At 32.0% G+C, this 20,429-nt stretch overlaps 1 protein-coding gene across 2 annotated transcripts; it reads right to left on the bottom strand.

Moving 5' to 3' along the window:
* Positions 1 to 1,933: 1,933 nt before the first annotated feature.
* Positions 1,934 to 19,483, bottom strand: LOC139483009 (fibropellin-1-like). Of its 2 annotated transcripts, XM_071267042.1 has the most exons (12): positions 19,090 to 19,483; positions 17,814 to 17,968; positions 16,089 to 16,221; positions 15,615 to 15,766; positions 14,499 to 14,623; positions 13,944 to 14,066; positions 8,776 to 9,237; positions 6,792 to 8,108; positions 4,616 to 4,778; positions 3,610 to 3,799; positions 2,878 to 2,972; positions 1,934 to 2,333 (listed from the first exon to the last, which is right to left on the bottom strand). In XM_071267042.1, exons 1-12 carry the CDS (start codon positions 19,132 to 19,134, stop codon positions 2,030 to 2,032), a joined length of 3,264 nt encoding a protein of 1,087 aa, XP_071123143.1. In that variant the 5' UTR covers positions 19,135 to 19,483; the 3' UTR covers positions 1,934 to 2,029. The 2 variants fall into 2 exon arrangements, 1 of the variants encoding a protein (XP_071123143.1); XR_011655005.1 differs by lacking the exons at positions 1,934 to 2,333; positions 2,878 to 2,972; positions 3,610 to 3,799; positions 4,616 to 4,778 and adding an exon at positions 4,823 to 5,421 and having other exon boundaries at positions 6,222 to 8,108; positions 19,090 to 19,348.
* Between the last annotated feature and the right edge of the window lie 946 nt (positions 19,484 to 20,429).

Here is a 20,429-nt window from a genome sequence, read left to right as displayed (position 1 = left end):
TACTTAGTCTGGTAAATGGTTTCGGTACATGTAGAGTGGGGTGATCATTTTCGCCATATCTTTCCATGTTTTCTTCAGTTTATGTTTAGGTCTTTATGTTTTTGAAGTATACAGATATTTCTATATGAAGATAACTTCAAATGCAAAATATTCTTAGCTTGAAAACGTGTTTGTTTTGAGTAAAATCATCTGAAAAGTTAGATTAAAGGGTGTATGAAATTTCCTATTTAAAGTAAGGGTAAAGTCGTACTAAAGTCTTATCCTTTCTCTCCACCGTATTTATACTTCGGTAAACCATTACCAAAATGGTTTACCATTTACCATTTCGGCTTACCATTTTTACCATTTAACCTAAATTACCAAACCCAAAGCCGACGTCATAACAAAAATAGGTTATGACGTCATTGGTGTACTTCATTTGAAGTAAACAATTCACAGCTGTTCCGATTATAAAAACAAAGGAAAGAATAATAAAAAGTTAACAATGTTTACACAAAGTTGTACAATAAATATATAATAGGAACAGTAAATTTACGGTAAGGTTTTAACAACATCATCACATAATTTTAGGGAAAACAAGTTCCATTTCAAGGGACCCCCATTTCGTTTCAGTATGTCTAGCTTACCTGAAATGCTCGCGTGGCAAATGATGCATACATAACATGGGATGATAATATATGCTGTCGACGAACTTAATCACATTTCGTTTGTAGTCCATGTGTTTACCAAAGATTTTTTTCTCTTGATATGTATATTCAACATGGATTTACGACTTTTAACATCGGTTAACTACTGGTGCTATTTCTTGAAAAAATATGTGCATCAAATATGAATGAAGCTTAAAACTGCTTCATGTAAAGTTGACATTATGATTTTGGCTCTTTTTTATGTTTCTTTTTTCATATAGTTTCCCAAGCATTTAGACATCACCTTAAATAAAATATACGTTTTGAGCGTTCCTGATGACCAAAATAAAATAGAGAGGTGGTTCGGACGCACCAAATTTATAAAGGGGTGATTTTATGCCAGACGGCGGTACAATCTGCATCTTATGTAGACCAAAGCGCGTTAACTTTGATGAGTTTTTTTAGCTGGGTCGATGTATCTTTTGTAGGACGTTTCATTAACAAGGATATCACAATTTCAATAGAAGTGTTGACATGAATTATAGAGCGTTTCGTTTACAAAAGACTCATCAGTATTAAAGTACGAAAGTAAAGACCATCGAGGACCCAAATGTCTGAAAGGTTTTGTCAAATAAATGTACAGAATCTTTTCCTGGGGTAGAAACTTCTTTCGAAAAATTGTAAGTTTTGTAAACAGTTGATTTATAGTTATGACCAAAGCAATGTTAATTCAAGTCAACACATAACTGTTGACAACTTGGCTGGTGATCCCCTCGGGAATGAAACACCCTCTGTTTTAGTTGTTAATAAACTCATTATAGAATGATATTATTGATATGTTCATTTTCTGTAAATTGTCGGTTTTTAAAATGTTGATCTATTAACACTATGTTTTTTCTAACCTGGCATAGATATTCCTAGTCGTACTTGAAATAAATTTTCATAATTTTAGGCTTGCAGTGTTCTTCAAATTTATGTTTCGTTTAGCCCTTCAACTTTTTTTTATATTCAAGCGCATTTTGCAGACGAAACGCGTTTGGTATGACAAATTTTGAGCCTACCAATCTTTGATTTTTATGTAAATATATATTGTTTAAGATATTCTGTGAGTTAAAAAATATGGAAGCACTTTTTTAATCTTCAATTGAACTCTTATTTTCGAAACAAGGGATTTCCTTCATTTGTTATTGTTTTTGCAATAATTAGAAGATATACATTAATAATAATAATAATATGGCTTTCTTCTTCATAAAATGAAAGAGAAAACATTAATATCGACATCGTAAACGAAATAAAATAAAATAGAATACATATAACTATACATTTATCATGATATATTATTTTCAATGAAGATATTTACATGTGATAGCGTTGCATATGAAATTAAAAAAAGTTATCATGAATTATTGAAAAGCGTCTTCAAAATTAGCAAAATTAGAATTCATTAAACTATCCTGTTCTTCTTGTGTTACTCTTAGATAACTGTCATTTTCATAAGCCAATGGCTGTTCTTCTATTTGTGTTTGGTCTGTTGGAAACGTCTTATCCTGTGGTCGGAATGTCAACTGTTGTTCCGGTGAAGCACTCTGGTAGATGTCATTATCAAATGCTAATGATGGTAACGTGTTCATTGTTCCATGTCCTGGCTTCCATTGAAATGAGTTATCCATATATAATTGTCCATTACTGACATCTCGTTGCTTTTTACTACAAAATATAGAAATATGGACATTATATTATTGTATATTCATCACCATCATTCAGTGAAGTAGAGACAGGAGCTGAACATATATTTAAACTTATGAGCGTCTAGTTAAACGCCAAATAAACTCTTTGATAATCCGGTGTCAACAATGGCATTGCATCATATTGTTCATGACAATGTGACAGTCATGGCAAAGTCCAATCTATTCAGTTAATTAAGTAGGTAGTACAAATACTATACGGTTCCAGTTGAAAACTTTTAATGGTAAGTAATCTCATGGAATCAAAAAAGTTTTTATATTCTTTTCAATGTAATATCACTGTAAATAAAATTTGTAAACAAACAAAGTTCTTCCCATAGAAATAACAATAAACAAAATTAAAAATGACATAGGCAGATAACAAATCAATTATGTTACCATTTCAGATGAACAGAATTTATTCAATTGTAATAGATAAAAGAAAAATATTTCAAGCAGAAGGAAACATCGAATTACAAAAAAAAAAAGAAAATGCAATTGATAGATAAACATGAACTGACACTTACCGATTATATCTAAGTAAAACAAAAAGTACTATAGCTATCAAAACCACCAATCCAACTGCAATCATTAATAAATACCAATTATCTTTTAACCATGCCTGAAATGATTCGAAATAACCTCATCATAGTTACCAGGCTTTAAAGTTATACTTGAAAGCAATATTCATATTCATGCTACAAAATGTACAAATAAAGGCAACAGTAGTTTATCACTGTTCAAAAGTCATAAATCGATAGAAAGAAAACAAATCCGGGTTACAAATAGGGAAACACATCAACTATAAGAGGAAACTATAAACTAATTTAAAATGAAACAAACAAAAACGTATATAATAAAATGTAGAATATTATTTCTACTTCAACAAATATTACAGTATTTATTACTAACGAAATACACGGTATTAAGTATTTGTTTATATCACAGCTTCCAAGACAACTTCTCAGGCTGAACAAATATCGTCGACAGTGCGAGTAAACAGTGAATGATACTAAAGTGATATCTAACAATTAAATAAATAACATTTGAGAAAAAAACAGACTAATTTAAGAGGCTTACTTTGCACTTCGAACGGTCAATGCATGTTGTTGTCCATTCGTTTGATGTGTTTGAGCTTTTGATTTTGCCATTTGATTAGGGACTTTCCGTTTTTATTTTTCTCGGAGTTCAGTATTTAAGTTAATTTTTTTCAACAAAATATTTAAATTTGCAAAAAATTACAAGTAAAGTATGCATACCTTCTTTGTCATCTTTTGTCGTTCTATAATTGGTTCCGGTTGTCTAAAGCCAGCAATACTATCATTGTATAGCTTAAATGGAAAATCACTATCACCTTGTGTCATAAGGATTCTTAATTCTTCTAAGTCTTCTCCGCATACCTTTGTACCGTTGATTGATAAAGATAAAGACACATTGGAAACAGTGTCTCTAAAAGAAATCAACCAAAATCGATAACATTTCGTTTAGGAAATTACTTTTGAAGTCATAAACCATATTTTCAACTTGGAGTTTTCGTCGATAATTATGTTACATAAACGAGAGATTTAGTACTAGTACCAACCATTCGAACTTTAAGTATGACTGTTAGTTAGGTTATTACATTGTTTATTTTTTTTATAGCACAGGGTCTATACTGACCGATACTGGTGCTGGTTGGCTATTCCCGAATGTATCATCAGCTCAACAGTATTAGTCAGTACTTCGTTACTGTCATGATTTATAGCAAACTCTTATGAAATTGTCCAAATATATAAAAAAAATCATCATAGATACATTTATAATTTCTAAGAAACTAAGGTTTCAACTTCCTCAGGTAAAGTTGATCGGTGATGAATTTTACTATTATGTTATGTTCATTAATATCATATAGCTCTTCAACTGTTTCGGTTGATGGGGTTAGATAAGGAAAAGCGCTATGAATGCATGAAATTAATGAAGTTTTTTTTTCATTATACAGTGTTATTTTAATATGCGTACTTACAGAACAAAAGAGTCACAAGATAGTTAAGTTATTTGTATAAATGCATACTATCGATTTCAGAAACAGGAAAATGCAGTTTTAAAATACTTTTACAATGGAAAACCAAAATTATTTACTAGTAGTAAAAAATGGCTATTGTGTCATAGTACTTGTAGGATTATATTTAATCTCATTATCTAAGTCTGAATGATATATATTCATTCATAAGATTAATACTCTTCTTTATGCTAAAAATAACTCTGAAAAAAAAGTATGACATATACCCTTTATTGTTACTCAGCCATTCTGCTGATCCCTCTATTTTCAAAGAATCTTCACCATATCCAGTATATTTATTTATCAGATGTTTGATTCTCGAAACCATCTCCCTTTTAATAACCGATGTAACTTTTTGGTGCAGATAAATCACAATTTTTTCGTTTACACCTGAAAAATAAATCAGAAACTTAAAAAAAAAACCACACACATAAAATTGAGAATGGAAATGGGAAATGTGTCAAAGAGACAACAACCCGACCATAAAACAGACAACAGCAGAAGGTCACCAACAGGTCTTATTTACGTGTTAAAGGTAATATCAAATAATTAAATAAACTTATGCAAAGTATGATGCTTTTCACTTGATCGTTTACGTGTTTTCTTACTTTCTATCTTTCTTTCTTTCTTTCATAATATAATATTTCAATAATTATAATGTGTTAACATATGAATGGGTATTCTAAAAATTCAATCTGCCGACCACAAAAAAACAGCTTCGTTCAAATAAAATAACGATATTGACACCAATCATTTCGCACTAAGCATGCACATCACTGATAGATAGAAATAGATTTTATAGATATAAAAGGTAAATGCCAATGCCAAAATATATGTTGTGATTCAAGATCATGTGTTTTAAAACATAACCCATTCACGTGTTAACTGATTTTTTTAAAACTCATCTGTTCAATTAAAAAACAAGTTATATGTAGTTTTACTACGTATTTTACTTATCCGACTTCTTTCTGCCTAATTAAAATAAAAGGTGAATATCTTATCTCTAAACAAATTTTCTTAAATCAAAATGAACCTGGGCCCAGTTTCACGAAGCTGTCTTAGGACTAAGACATGTCTTAGAATGGTCTTACGAGATATCTTAGTCCTAAGTGGGTTTCACAAAGCGGTCCTAAATTAGGACATCTCTTAAAGTTGGTCATAAAGTTAGGACAACGCGAGAGGTGTCTTATGATGGTCTTAGGATAGTTATACGTTTATTTATATAAATTACACTCATTTTCTACATTAATTTTGAGAAAAAAAAAATCTTATTATTATCTAATTATCTATTCTTCTGTTCCTGCTTAAAACATATATACATTGACGGATTATCAGGATTTGTCAACAATGAAAATTCGATGTATTGATATAAAAATTGCACGATTTTATCTCTTAACCTTTTATAACCAATAAAGTTGAAATTGAATTCAACTCACTTGTACCAAAACAATGACATAATTTAATATTCTTTTTTCTTAATTTTGCATTGAAAATTTCATATTTATATTGATGTATTGTTTAAAGATAATTTATATATAGATTACTTTTATTTTTTGATATTTATTTTGCAAATTATGTCATTATATTAATCAATACGTTTAGAATAATTTATGGTAAGACATACTACATTTACATGATTTTTTTCCGTAGATCATATTTATATTTGAAAATTTAAAGAACTTGCGAAAGGTTTAGGATGTCTTAGCTAAGATGATCCTAAGACAGCTTCGAGACGAGGTCTGAGATATGTCCTAGGATAGTCATAAGAGGATTATAAGACATGTCCTAAGATATGTCTTATGACATGTCTTAGGATAGCTTCGTGAAACCGGCCCCTGACTTGCCGAAAAAATTGGGAAACATATGAATGGTTAAAGCTGTAATAATAGAATGTTTAGTATGTGAAAATTTTACAAGCTTAAATGTCGCAGAAAATTTCTATTTATCCAAACCGTTTTATTTGGCGAAAATTGTACTATCCTGCAAATTGATTAACATGTTAGTCAGTATGATATAAAGTGTAATAAAAATCATAATTATCATAATTAATATGATTTAGAACATTCAGTCATAACATAGAGATGAAGAATATGATAATAAAATTAAGAGAAATAAAAGAGACATATCAAAATATTGAAGGACAATCATATGTACAAAGAATAAGAAGTCAAGAATAGACACGAAAAAGATATGCAATAATCGTTGAGAGTTTTGTGACGGGTAGTATCAGTGAGAAAAGCTGAAGTTGTGACTTGCTTCGCATACGTAAAAAAGGTGAAAGAAGACAGAATAACAAGAAACATTCTTTACTCGGAAAGTATGTATAAAATGCTAAGATATAAACAGTGTCCTTTTGGATCGTTTCCATAGGTTTATGCAAGTAAAAATGAACGGGGAACATACCGTTACAGACTATCCCGCTCTCTTCAATTTGAAATGGTAGTATTTCTTGTTCACAATGTTTTCCTCTAAAACCTGTATGACAATGGCATAAACCTGAATTATTTGATGCAATGCAAATTCCGTTGTATGAACAACTTATGTTTTTACAAGGTTCAATTGCATCTGCGCATATTAGTCCCTCATAATATTGAGGACAAACACATTTGAAATGCCCAAGTTTATCAATGCATGTTGCATTTCCATGGCATGGTTGTGGAGAACATTCATTTATATTTTCTGAACAATCATTTCCCGTAAACCCATGCAAACACTGGCACAGGAAACTTCCAAAAACGTTCAAGCAAGTAGACCCATTTGAACATGGATTTTGAATGCATTCGTTGATATCTTTTTCACATGTTGTGCCATAAAAACCATCAGCACACATGCAGCTATATCCACCATCACTATTCTTACATTCCCCTCCATTTTTACAAATTCTGTCTTCGCATTCATTGACGTCATATTGACAAAAAGGTCCATTCCAGGCACCTGGGCACAGGCATTTAAAGCTTCCATTTGTGTTAACACAAATTCCGCCATTTCGACAGGGACTACTGTGACATTCATTTATATCAAGGTCACATACGTTACCTGAATAACCCTCGTTACAATAGCACATAAATGAACCGACTAGATCATAACATGAGCCATTATTGTGACATGGATTTCCTGAACATTCGTCTATCTCTTTATTGCAAAGATTTCCGGTATATCCCACTTTACATTTGCAATCAAACCCATTAATTTTATCTTTACAAACGCCCCCATTAAAACATGGAAAACTAGCGCATTCGTTAATGTCATCTTCACATTTGGATCCCGAAAATCCACCAGCGCATGTGCATATAAACCCACCATCAGTGTTCTTACATACCCCTCTATTTTTACATATATCGTCTTCGCATTCATTAACGTCAGATTGACAATTTGAGCCTTTCAACGCATCAGAACACTGGCAATAATAGCTACCATGTGTGTTAACACACATTCCACCATTAAGACAAGGGCTGCTATCACATTCATTAATGTCAACATTACACAAGTCACCAGTCCAACTCGCAGGACAGAAACACATAAATGCACCAACTAAATCATAACAAGAGCCGTTATGAAGACAAGGATTACCTTTGCATTCGTCGATCTCTTGTTGGCATTCCAATCCAGTGTAACCTTTCTCACATTCACAAACGAACCCATTTATTTTATCTTGACAAATACCACCGTTCAAACATGGTGAGCTGGTGCATTCGTCGACATCAACTTCACAAAGTTGTCCTGGAAAAAAAAAGAACCAGTCATCAATCAGAAAAATGTATTCGATCTTTCGATACTCTATTTATAGTGCTGTAGAAAAAAGTGTAAAAAGTAAATATAACAAAAATATCGAATTCCAAGGAAAATTCAAATTGGAAAGTCCATATTCATATGGCAAAATCAAAAGCTTAAATTCACCAACCGAATGTAAAACGAACAAAGTTGACAATCACTACATGAGACTAACCTCAACCGACAGGTCTTCAGAAAAAACATTGTATAAAGGTGGACATTAAGCAGTAACATATGGACTTGTAAAATCATGGAAAAATCAATTTATTCGAAGATGAATATGGTGTCGGAAAAGTTATATGTATGATATATTTTTTAAAATAATGCTTGGATGATAATGTTTAGACAATGTTGATCTTGCTTGACGGAGTAAACGATAACTTATCATTTTTATTCAGATCTCGTTAAGTTTTCATACAACTTGCTTCCCCTCAAAGTGAAATTATCTCCAGCTAATCAATTATATTAGAAATATTAGGATGCCTTACCGGTATATAGTGAATCTTACTTAATTAAATCGATAAGAACTTATCGAACAATAATTGGATAGAAACAAAATGTTTTGACGACCATTTCAATAAAACTTAAAATATGACAGATGGTGGTGTGTACTTACCTGAGAACCCCGCTTCACATGAGCAAAGAAATGAACCATTTGTATTTTGACATGTGGAGTTTCCATAGCAGTTGACATTTACACACTCATCAACATCGTCTTCACATTCAGTACCAGTCCAACCATCCATGCATTGGCACCGAAAACTACCAAACGTGTTTTCGCACGTGGAATTATGTTGGCATTTATCACTTGCACATTCGTCTACATCAGACCCACATAGACGACCACTCCAACCCTTAGCACACTCGCAATGGAATATGACATCGTTAGGGTCCATCACGCATGTGCTGTTATTCAAACAAGGATTTTTCTTACATAAGTCAGTTAATGAGTCACAATCGTCACCACTGTAACCATATGGACATGTGCATCTGTAATCGTTTATAAGGTCTACGCATGTCCCGTTGTTCTTACAAGGAAAACTGGCACACTCGTCTATTTCATTCTCGCATTGTAGACCTGGAATTACATAATACATGTTAAGGTTTTAACACCAAATATACTAAATTCTTATGACTCGAGACTGCAGAATAGGAATCAATTTTCATTGAAAGAAACATTCCAATATTGAAAACATATTCATAAGAGGTAAAATAACAAAACAATTCCGAGGAAATCCAAAACGAAGTCCTTTATCAAATGGCAAATTCAAAAATACCAAAACCATCTAATGAATTGATAACAACTGTAATATTCCAGACACGGTACCGGCATTTTCTTATGTAAAAAATAATTGTGTCTTATGTTAAAAATGGTGGATTAGACATAAGCAGATACTAAAAAAATAAATCAGATCTCGAGGAAGCAAACCATCTAAGAGTAAAAAGAAACGAAATGAACGTAAAATATCTATTTTATAATATCGAAGCCAAAATTCAGACAATATCTTAAAAGCAATGGTCATCAGCTCGAAACAAATAAATTGAGTAGTAAAAATATCAGAAAATATATGTAGAAAAGTGTCTACGGGTAAATTTTAATTGTTTTTGGCATAATTAACCTTGGCCTCTATCAACGATCCAAAACGTTTTTATATTGATGAATTCTATATACAAATTGAAAACTTTTTGTTACAAAACATTTTGGATCGTAGGTGGAGGCCAAGGTGTTTCTAAAGCCTTTAGGTCTGAAAATTGCATATATCATCATATTTTGACAAAATGTCCAAAATTGGTTTACTTTGGAGAATATTTTGTACATTTATGAAAAGAACTGATTTATTTAGCATTAAGGCTTTTGAAATACACCCATTTTGAACCAAATTGTGACCTTTTTGGTATTTTATGATAAAGTTGATATTTCAGGCCATTTTGTGCTATAAGTGAACCTTGTCCTTTGTCTGTTTAAGTACATTTTTTTTTCGGATTGCAGTTTTCCAAAAAACAGAAATATGACCTACGTACTTGACAATATGGTGATATGCATAAGTGTTTCGGTTCATATTTCAACTTGATTTCAAGATAACACTTATCTCATCCTTAATCGCGAAATCTTAAAATTTTAAACATTTATACGAATGCTCCAGAAAAAGACCATGTTCCTCTTATATGAAAGTGTAAATGAAATATACTGACAAAAAGTGACGGTAACTGGTCCAGGACCAGTAAAGATAATTTGAACAAAAACACGGAAAACTAAGGTAAATTAAAAAAGTGGAAGTCTGAAAACCTGATAAAAGCAAACGCTCGACTATATCAACCAAAGGAAACAATTGTCATATTTCGGTTTTGGAAAAAAGAATATGTCGATGAAAACAGTAGAAGGTCCGAGTACACAGTTATCGTCCCTTGATTTTTCGTTGTCACAACGAATATAGTCCCTACTGTGGACAGTGTGCTACTTGTCAATTTTTTTTATACCCCTTCCAAATTTATTTATTTATGTTTTATGCCTCAAGTAGCAAGAAAGGGGATAAAATTACACTGTAAAAAAATTTGATTCATCAATTATAATGTAAAGTAGTGATTTGGTCCAGTTGAAAAAGGTCAAAAATTAGCATTTCGGAAGCTGTCAAAAGATTTCAAGCCCCCCTTCACATAAAATTGTCCACATTTTGAGTTAGAGCTGATGAAGTTTTCTATAATTTTGATATAATTTGTCCCAAAAGTAGTACAACACACTGTAAAAATATTATGGAGAAAGCGCAGGTGGGATTTTTTTTATTTCCATTTATTGTCTAAAGGAAATGCACTACGAAATAACTGTGTACTCGGACCAGAATAAACCTGATTTTATCATGTGTATAGGTAGCTAAACCTTCAACGTGTGTTACAGTTGTTTATCGTTCCGTTTTATTTACAAAATTTGGAGAAAAAAAGTAGAATCACAAAAATACTGAACTCTGATGAAAATTCAAACGGAGACTCCCTAATCAAATGGCCAAACCAAAAGCACAAACACATCAAACGAATGGATAACAACTGTCATAGTCCTGACTTGGTACGGGCATTTTCTTATGTAGAAAATGGTGGATTGAACCTGGTTTTATAGCTAGCTACCTCTCACCTGTATGACATTCGCATCAAATTCTATTATATTGAAAAAGATGCGTGAACAAAACAAACAGACATAATATGTAAAAAATTGCAAAAATAGGGGTACAGCAGTCAACATTGTGTTATAATCTTAATCACTAAAAAACAAACAAACATGTAACAAAGAAGCACAAACTGGCATATAGACCAAGCATATTAGCAAAAATTACAGACAAATGTACCATAGTACAATAACACAATGATGTATAAGGACAGAGCCATGTCATATATGTATCAAAGAAACATGGACAAACACATAGCTAAAATAAGCATACAAACGTGTTTTACAATAACGGGATGTATACGTTCAGAGCCACGCTATATGTAAGGAAGAGCAACCAAAACAGACATAATTGTTTAAAGTGAAAATAATTGGGATCCAGCAGCCAAAACTGTGTTACATTTTACAGCGAAACACAACACAACTGACATTAAATTTCAAACAAACATACAAAACATCTGTCAAAGACCATACAAAATGGCGATTGTAGTTGATAGTATAAAGAGTATATCAAAACATGATAACATTATATACTTTCCCGAAAAAGAACGCCCAAACCAATTTGAAACACCCCGAAAGATGGATGTACAAATACCGCGACACGTCAAGAGACGTACGACCAAAAGGACCATAGTAGTGCTGACCCCCAAATAAAGACAAAAACTATAAAGTAGAGAAAAAAATGATACACAAAGACAGCTCTTAGATTCTAAAACTCAAGACCAGCATGTATTATTTGTGAAGTAGACATTTACTATTTATCTATGTAGATCTATCTATTCTAGGTCGTGGTACCTTCCGTTGAACTTTTTTGAGAATAAATGACGACGAAACGTTATCATTAAGAAAAAAATCACACACCTAATTAAATGGGCATTTAAAAAGTCAGAATGTGAATATATATGTTCAAACTCTTTTAGGTCATGCTTTGATACCATACCTGCCCTTGAATTTTTACTAGATAACATTTTTGTTCGCTTTGGAGATTTCGAATATCGTCAGGTTATCGGAATTCCAATGGGGACTAACTGTGCATCACTTATTGCGGACGTGTTTTTGTATTGCTATGAGTTACAATTTATGACAAAAATCAGCAAAGACCCATCGAAACAACATCTGATAAACAAATGTAATAATACTTTTAGATATTTGGATGATATGTTGGCTCTCAATAATGACGACTTCAGTATGTATACTAAAGAAATTTATCCTGTTGAATTTACTTTAAATAAATCTAATACTAACAATGACCACTGCCCTTTCCTCGATCTTGATATCTATATCATTAACGGAAAGCTTAATACTAAAATCTATGATAAAAGAGATGATTTTTCATTTCCTATTGTTAATTATCCATTTTTAGATGGTGACGTTCCCTTGTCACCATCTTACGGTGTTTATATATCTCAACTTGTACGATTCGCTCGTGTATGTAACAATGTTTTAGATTTTAACGAGAGAAATTTATGTATTACTGAAAAATTATTACACCAGGGTTTTCGATATCACAAACTAGTCAAAATATTTACTAAATTTTATCATCGGTATAAGGACATCATTCGTAAATATAGGTCAACATGCAGACTTCTTATACGTTCAGGTATTTCACATCCAATTTTTTATGGAAATATTCTTTATAAAGCACAAAAATGTCAGTATTCACCTCAGAAGCTAACAAAACCTTTAAATAGACTTATTAAGAAGGGATATAGTTACGATACTGTTGATTGCATATTTTGGCGTTAATATTGATTCACTAATAGGGTCTTTGCATCGGAACTAAACACATTAATTTAAAAACCAGTTGTTGGCATGACACGGGTTATGTTCTTCTCATATATGTTATGATGGTATGATACTAAACCCTAACGGGAAGAATTGTGCCTGATATTCATATGATGAGGACATAATCTTTCAATCAGTTTAATTGAAGTCTGGAGCTGGCTATCAGTTAACTGCTAGTAGTCTGTTGTTATTTATGTATCATTGTCATTTTGTTTATTTTGAACTGAATTTTAATGTGCGTATTGTTATGCGTTTACTTTTCTACATTGGCTAGAGGTATAGGGGGGATTGAGATCTCAAAAACATGTTTAACCCCGCCGCATTTTTGCGCCTGTCCCAAGTCAGGAGCTTCTGGCCTTTGTTAGTCTTGTATTGTTTTTATTTTAGTTTCTTGTGTACAATTTGGAGTTTAGTATGGCGCTCATTATCACTGAACTAGTATATATATTTGTTTAGGGGCCAGCTGAAGGACGCCTCCGGGTGCGGGAATTCCTCGCTACATTGAAGCCATGTTGTCGACCTTCTGCTGTTGTCTGTTCTATGGTCGGGTTGTTGTCTCTTTGACACATTCCCCATTTCCATTCTCAATTTTATTTTACAAAACTCTGGCTCATGTCAAGTTATACTTATAGGTGTCTTGATTTTTTGTATTGTTTGATTGTTAATTTATTGACGTACGTATCCACCGCATGTCAATCAGATTCCTGAAATATACGGTCTTGGCCCCGTATGCATAAAACTACTTTAGTTAAGATTTGTTCAGAACAGACGGATTCTTCGACATGTCCAACGATAAATTAGTATTACGATTGGATTTCAATATGTATATGGGCCCTAAAACTTACCTGTATAACCTTCTTTACAAACACAAAGGTAACTGCCCATGCTGTTATGACATGTAGCCTCGTTTTTACATGGTCCGCTCACACAGGCATCTTTCTTTACGTCACAGTCTGATCCAGTCCAGTCTGCAATGAATGTTATATTTGCAATATTTTTCGATGTTTCTTGCTCAAAATTGAATAAAAATTTTAAAACTTAGATATGATGATAATTAATTTGCCAGTTGGAGCAACTACATATTGAATAATCATTTAGATTTCTATGCATGCTTAAAATTATAGTTATTCATTGCTATGATTATTAAATTGTAATTGTTTTGAAAACGATTATGTTTACCATTTTCTTTTAAAGTAATATCATAGTCGTTATTATAAAAGTATTTGTTTACCATGTCTACCTTTGGCATTTATTACATAGATATGATAATTGACAAAATGTACATTAGGAATAAAAAATGGAAAAATAAAACATACTGCAGAGAAATAAAATCACCAGTAAGGTCATGTGACCCGTTATCAAATTAAATATCATTTGCAACATCGATAAAAACAACGAACCTGTGGTACATATTTTGGCGCCATTTAATTTGTTACATGTATATTTTTCAGACGGTTTACAATATAAGTCACATCCTCTGCCGTAATAATCAGGATCGCAATACACCTTCATCTGAACGGTCATTCTACAAGGAAAAACAACATATTACAATAGTTTCAGGATCTTTCAGAGCTGATCTCATAGTTGAAAATCCCAAACGGCGATATAAAAAATTGATAGGAAAGAAACAGCTATACTGAAAGGTTTTCTGATATGGGTTAGGACTAGTCCAAATAATTATGACGTCTGGCAAGGCTATTTTATTTTTTTGGGGTCGTAGGAAGGCGTCACAGAAAGAAAAAAAATAGCCTTGCCAGACGTCATAATTATTTGGACTAGGTTAGGACAAGACATTGTAAGCAATGTCTTACACCATAGAACAATAAGAAACCTCTTTAAGATTGACTTTCTGATAAACTGATGATGTCATTTATGTATCCTCCTTTTTTGTGAGTACTTGCATCTCATTCATATTCATGTTAGTTAGAAAGTACAGATATTACACAGGAGGTTTTATTCATGTCGAAATTATTTTCGCTTTAGAATTAAAAGCATTGATCTATGACAAAGTTATACGGACACTTTTAGCCCTGCTGTCTGTTTTATGGTGGCTTATACCGTCATTACAACGTTCAAATATGATCCTAGTCAGTTCAAAAAGACCATCGAGCGTCCAGCCATTTTTAGACAAAAGTACACTTAATAATTTTGACGTCTGGCTTTTCCCTTAGTCATACACTGACAAGTTTTGCTCACGTGAACTATTTAACGTGAAATTCACATCAAACGACCTTTTCCGTGAAACTCACGTGAAAATGTTAGCGTGAATTTTACGGGATATGAGATTTAGATGAATATCTCGTGAAATAAGATTTACATGAATTACACGTTAAATTTTGCTCATGGATTCCACGTGAATTTTACAAAATTAGGACGTTTTTGATTTTTTTTTAAATAATGATTTAGATTTTTAATTTCAAATTATGAAAATATTTCGGGAGAAGAAATGTCTTGCTAAATGGAACACACAGTCAATTGTTATAAACATATGTATTTGCTACTGTAGTGTTACTTACCTAACCCTGTGCGAAAGACTCAATGTGGTAACTGTCGCCGTTGTTTCATTGTAATCTGGGTTATATTTAAAGTAGTATTTAGCCATAAAATCTACATAATCATCGCGGTTATCATCATCGTCGTATATATCTATCTTTAATTTACATGATCCCTGAAATTAAGATGACAAAGTGTTAACAATCTTCTCACGCGATACTGATATTTTGTTGGAATATTGCTGCCTAAAAGTTATAAGCCGTTAAAGTGGGTTGAAATTTGTTGCTTCTTTACTTGAATCAGTTTCATACAGGTTTGATAAATCTTCTATTGGTTTGAATCAGAGCATGTTTATAAAGAAAACTTAACTGAAACATACAAAAAATGTATTCAAAATGTCACCAATAATACAAATAAAATGGCGGCCGGCGGGTCTATTTCCAAATTGGATATGTCTAATTGCAAAATTATAAAATAGTATAGATCATTATACTTACACTCCAACTATTAAAGGAAAATGTCTTTGGATTTGGAGAAGAGCCGAGCCTACTTCCAAATGTAATAGAATTTTTGTTAAAAGTGGTAGCTGTACTCCAACGCCCATACCCACACACGTTTGTGTTTTGTGGTCTGAAATGGCAAAATAATATTTTATATATATATATATTATCTTGCAACCGTTTTAGACTTAGCAAGTCCGTGCAGTCATACGAATGGCCTATTCATCTTGTGCATTCCTGTATAGCATTTTAATGCATTCTTTCGTCAGGGCTGAGTAATAAAGGAAAGTAAAGCGGGAGTATTGAAAAATCAGACCTTTATATCTTTTTCAATTAATATGCATTTAATTTTTTCTCGTGCACTCAAAGTACTGAACAACAATACACGCTGACCGTCAATGTTTATGTACGATGCTAGCTGCTCATTCTTAATTGCAGGCTCACAAACCTATATTACTACATTTTAAAAAAATCGAACTAAAACCGCCGATATTAGAATAGCGTGTGGCGGCAGGGTCATATTAGTAGATTAAGAACAAAAGAGTTTACTTTTAGAAACTGCGAAAAATCTTCGGTAAGATATTTTCCTTTATGGTTTTGTTCCTACTTTGTTTTGTTATCCTTTGTACCGTTATTACAAAGCTGATGTCTTACACATCATTGGCTTTCAAGCATTTGGCTTTAAGCGTTCATGATGAAAGTGCTTCGGACGGATGATATAAAGTGTAATTTTGTTCAATTTGATATTGATGGCTAAATATTAATCTATGTTGAATATTCACAACTGTCTGAGGTTGACAATATTGTTAAGACGGCATGTTTTTTATTTATTTATTTTAAGACCTAAGATTGACCCAATGATGCCGTTGTGGTGTTTTATTTTGGTAAAATTTGTTTCGTTATAAAAGTTAACTACCGACTTTTGTTCATTTACATTATTATGGATATGACGCCATTTACATATTAATAATTATTAGTTCATGAGTATCAACCCGTGATTTAAACGACAAAACATTGCACCTTAATTCACTTCAATATGCGGATTAAAATAAAGACAGTTGATGTTGAAGGATCGTTAATGGACAATGTCCGAAATATGACGAACCCAAGTGCTTGACACAATATAACTACAATCCGGAAATAATTAGTTGACTGACAAGCCATTTCTGTTTACGTTAAGAACAAAAAATGCGATGTGTCTCTAGTAAATAAATGGACAAAAATAAAGTTGTGCAATGAAAGAAATGCTTTTAAATTTGTTTATGTTCATCATTTGTGTTTTTATTTTTATTAGTGCCACCAATCTATTCTTCAAAAAGTCGTCCTAAATAGTTAAGTTTTCACAAAAGGATTTTTTGGTTGTGTTACGAATTCTTCATCTGTTATTGTTACGTATAACTAGTTTTGTATTGTTTGCTTTTTGTTACTTATACTTTTGTACAGTTAGCCTATTGTTTCGGTTTTTTTTTGTCTTTGGCTAATGTTAAATCGTGTCAGTATACATATATTATGGCATCTTCTATTTCTTCTTATGATATAATTTGACAAGCAAGAAAAAATAATATCGGGTAATTTGAGAAAAAAACTCGCAGATGCAGCGAAACGTTTTCGGAAAATTCAACGTTAATTAAATATTGACAATTTTGTCCCAATGCACTCCTTTGAGAGTGGCCGCGACATTTTTACTTGTTTAAACGCATCAAGTTTTACACAAGTACCTACCCATTTAAAGTATCTAGACATATTATAAATCTATGGTCGCAATCAGAGCCTCTTATAAAGAACTTCCCGTCACAATAATGATTGTTAGCTCCTTTCCCTCGACTGTTACTGAAATTTACCAATTTGAGCCATAGCTTGCCTCCACACTCGATCTCCTACAAAATGTGTTTTTGTGAGACAAGAAAAATAATTTCTAGTGTTTATGATTTCCCTCTTAATCAAATTTCCTCTAATGTTATGCCTTATCATGTCTACTTTTAAATTTTCATTGGCATATCTCCTAGCGCATTGTGACAAAATTGCAAGTCTCTCCATAGATCGCCATATACTTTGAAAAAACGGGCAGTCTTAAAATGCGTGTTGGTCATTAATTCTTTGTTCTTTTTTATTTGTAGAGTATGGCAGACTGTCTATTGAATTTCAATTGTCATTTTTGTTGTATTCTTTCTTTTCTTCTTTTCTATCCTATTTGCCTTAAGCATGTTACGGGAAATACTTTAAACACACATACTTCTCCTCTTCGATCCTATTCACATATATTGTTTTTTTGTATTGTCTTTTTCACAGATTTTATTTAAGATTATATGCAGTAATTATATATTATGATATATTACAGTTAAGATCAGCTGAAATTCAAATCATTTTATATCTGTTACTAAAATAAAATAAAGCAGCTTCCTTATACATTTCAATAAAGAGTGTATTTGTTATGAATAACATTGTGTTTCTTTTATGTGAACATTCTCCTTTGATAGTTTCCTTCTATACATGTATATTTTTGTTTAGGGGCCAGCTGAAGGACGCCTCCGGGTGCGGGAATTTCTCGCTACATTGAAGACCTGTTGGTGACCCTCTGCTGTTGTTTTTTATTTGGTCGGGTTGTTGTCTCTTTGACACATTCCCCATTTCCATTCTCAATTTTATATTATACATTGGAATCAAAGCCGACTCTTTTCGTATCTACTTATATTTCTCTATAGTCTCTATTATATTTTCCCACAAATTAACTCTGATGCAATAATTACAAACAAGACTGTGGCAAAGTTGCAACTGAGATATACATGTTGTTAATTTCATTCGCCGTAATATACATTTCATTGCATGCAACATTAAACATGTGCAGATGGTAAAACTATTTCTAACAAAGCGGTGACATTTTACAAATTCTGAAATCATTTTTATGCTAATTATATAACTTAAATTGTTTAGCATGTAATAAATCAACTAGATCTAATACCCGTAGTTTTTAAAGAAGAAACATAAATATTTCACTCACCACCATAAATAAACACAAAATTGAAAACAAAAACATCCATTCCATGTTGATGAAACTGTTAAATTGAGGTCAGAAATTAAGAATCACAATTGTCTCTTAACAATCATATTTATTTAAGTGTACGCTATTTCCTGTCATCCAATTTTTAAAATTCCGTATGTACTCCATAAGTGGAAAGCCGTTATAACTGGATTATCATGTTTTACATCGGATGACAACTTCGCTTTTGTTTATTCGTGTCAGAGGCTGAGGTTAGAGGTCAAAATATTCTGCGTGTAAACCGATATGATCTGATTTTATTAGTCATTACTTGGGTTTGTTTTTGTTGACTTGAGAAAACTCTCAAGTACTGGTTTCCGATGTTTCCATGCATGCCTTTTACTTTGCTATGACGCTACATACAAAGGAAAAGAAGTAATGGCAATCATAACAAATGCATAAGTAAATGCAAAGACTATAATACAATATTATTGAGAAATGAGACTTAATAAATAAAATTTAAAAAAAATTACAATACGATGTATCATATATACACGTGGTAAATTTAGTGAATTAAAATTAGAAAAGAGTTGAAATATGATTTAAAAAATTGTCAATAAGAAAAACCGGATTAAATTATTTATCAATAAATTAAAAAATAAGTGAATGCATATATAGAGTCATATTTGGTTACTCGGATTCAATCGTACGACAAGAAACATAGCATGACTTTTTACCATTCAAGTTTTCAATGGTTAAATGAGGTCCTTCCTTTTTCTCCATAATCATAAGATTTTATGTTGTGATATCACCCAATCGATATTTGTGTTTCATATCCTTTAAAATATTTCATTATTTAATTAAATCTTCATATAAAAAAACATACAGACAGAAAGCACAATAATTCATTTACGTATCGGGCGCTAGACCGACTTCCACATATACGATTTTTTTAATTTTTTTTTTAACTTGGAGAGTAATTAACTGAGGCATATCCCGCTATTTTGATATATAAAGTTAGGCAGCAATTTTGAACAAGCGAGAAGGTTATATCTATAGTTTATACTGAGTTACGCCATTATATCTCAACTTCATCATACAATATTAAGAACATTTCCATACAACCCGGCGGGCGACATATTATTAATTTGCCAGCTGAATATGAACTTTCAGGAGTTGTCAATAAGTCAATGGTGCATAAAAATCTTCTTGAAATTCCTATTAAATCATACCAAACACAGGCACTTGTCTCAGAATGTTTTCCCCTGTATACCTTTATATAACCAGAGACATATGTCTCTGATATAACATATATTATATTAAAGGTTTATAGGGGGATTATGAGACAAGTGCCTGTGATC

Source organism: Mytilus edulis, chromosome 1 (genome assembly GCF_963676685.1).
Source record: "Mytilus edulis chromosome 1, xbMytEdul2.2, whole genome shotgun sequence".
NCBI classification, from domain to species: Eukaryota; Metazoa; Mollusca; class Bivalvia; order Mytilida; family Mytilidae; genus Mytilus; species Mytilus edulis.
The sequence above is the reverse complement of the archived record's forward strand: the minus strand, read 5'-3'. Positions and strand labels throughout refer to the sequence as shown.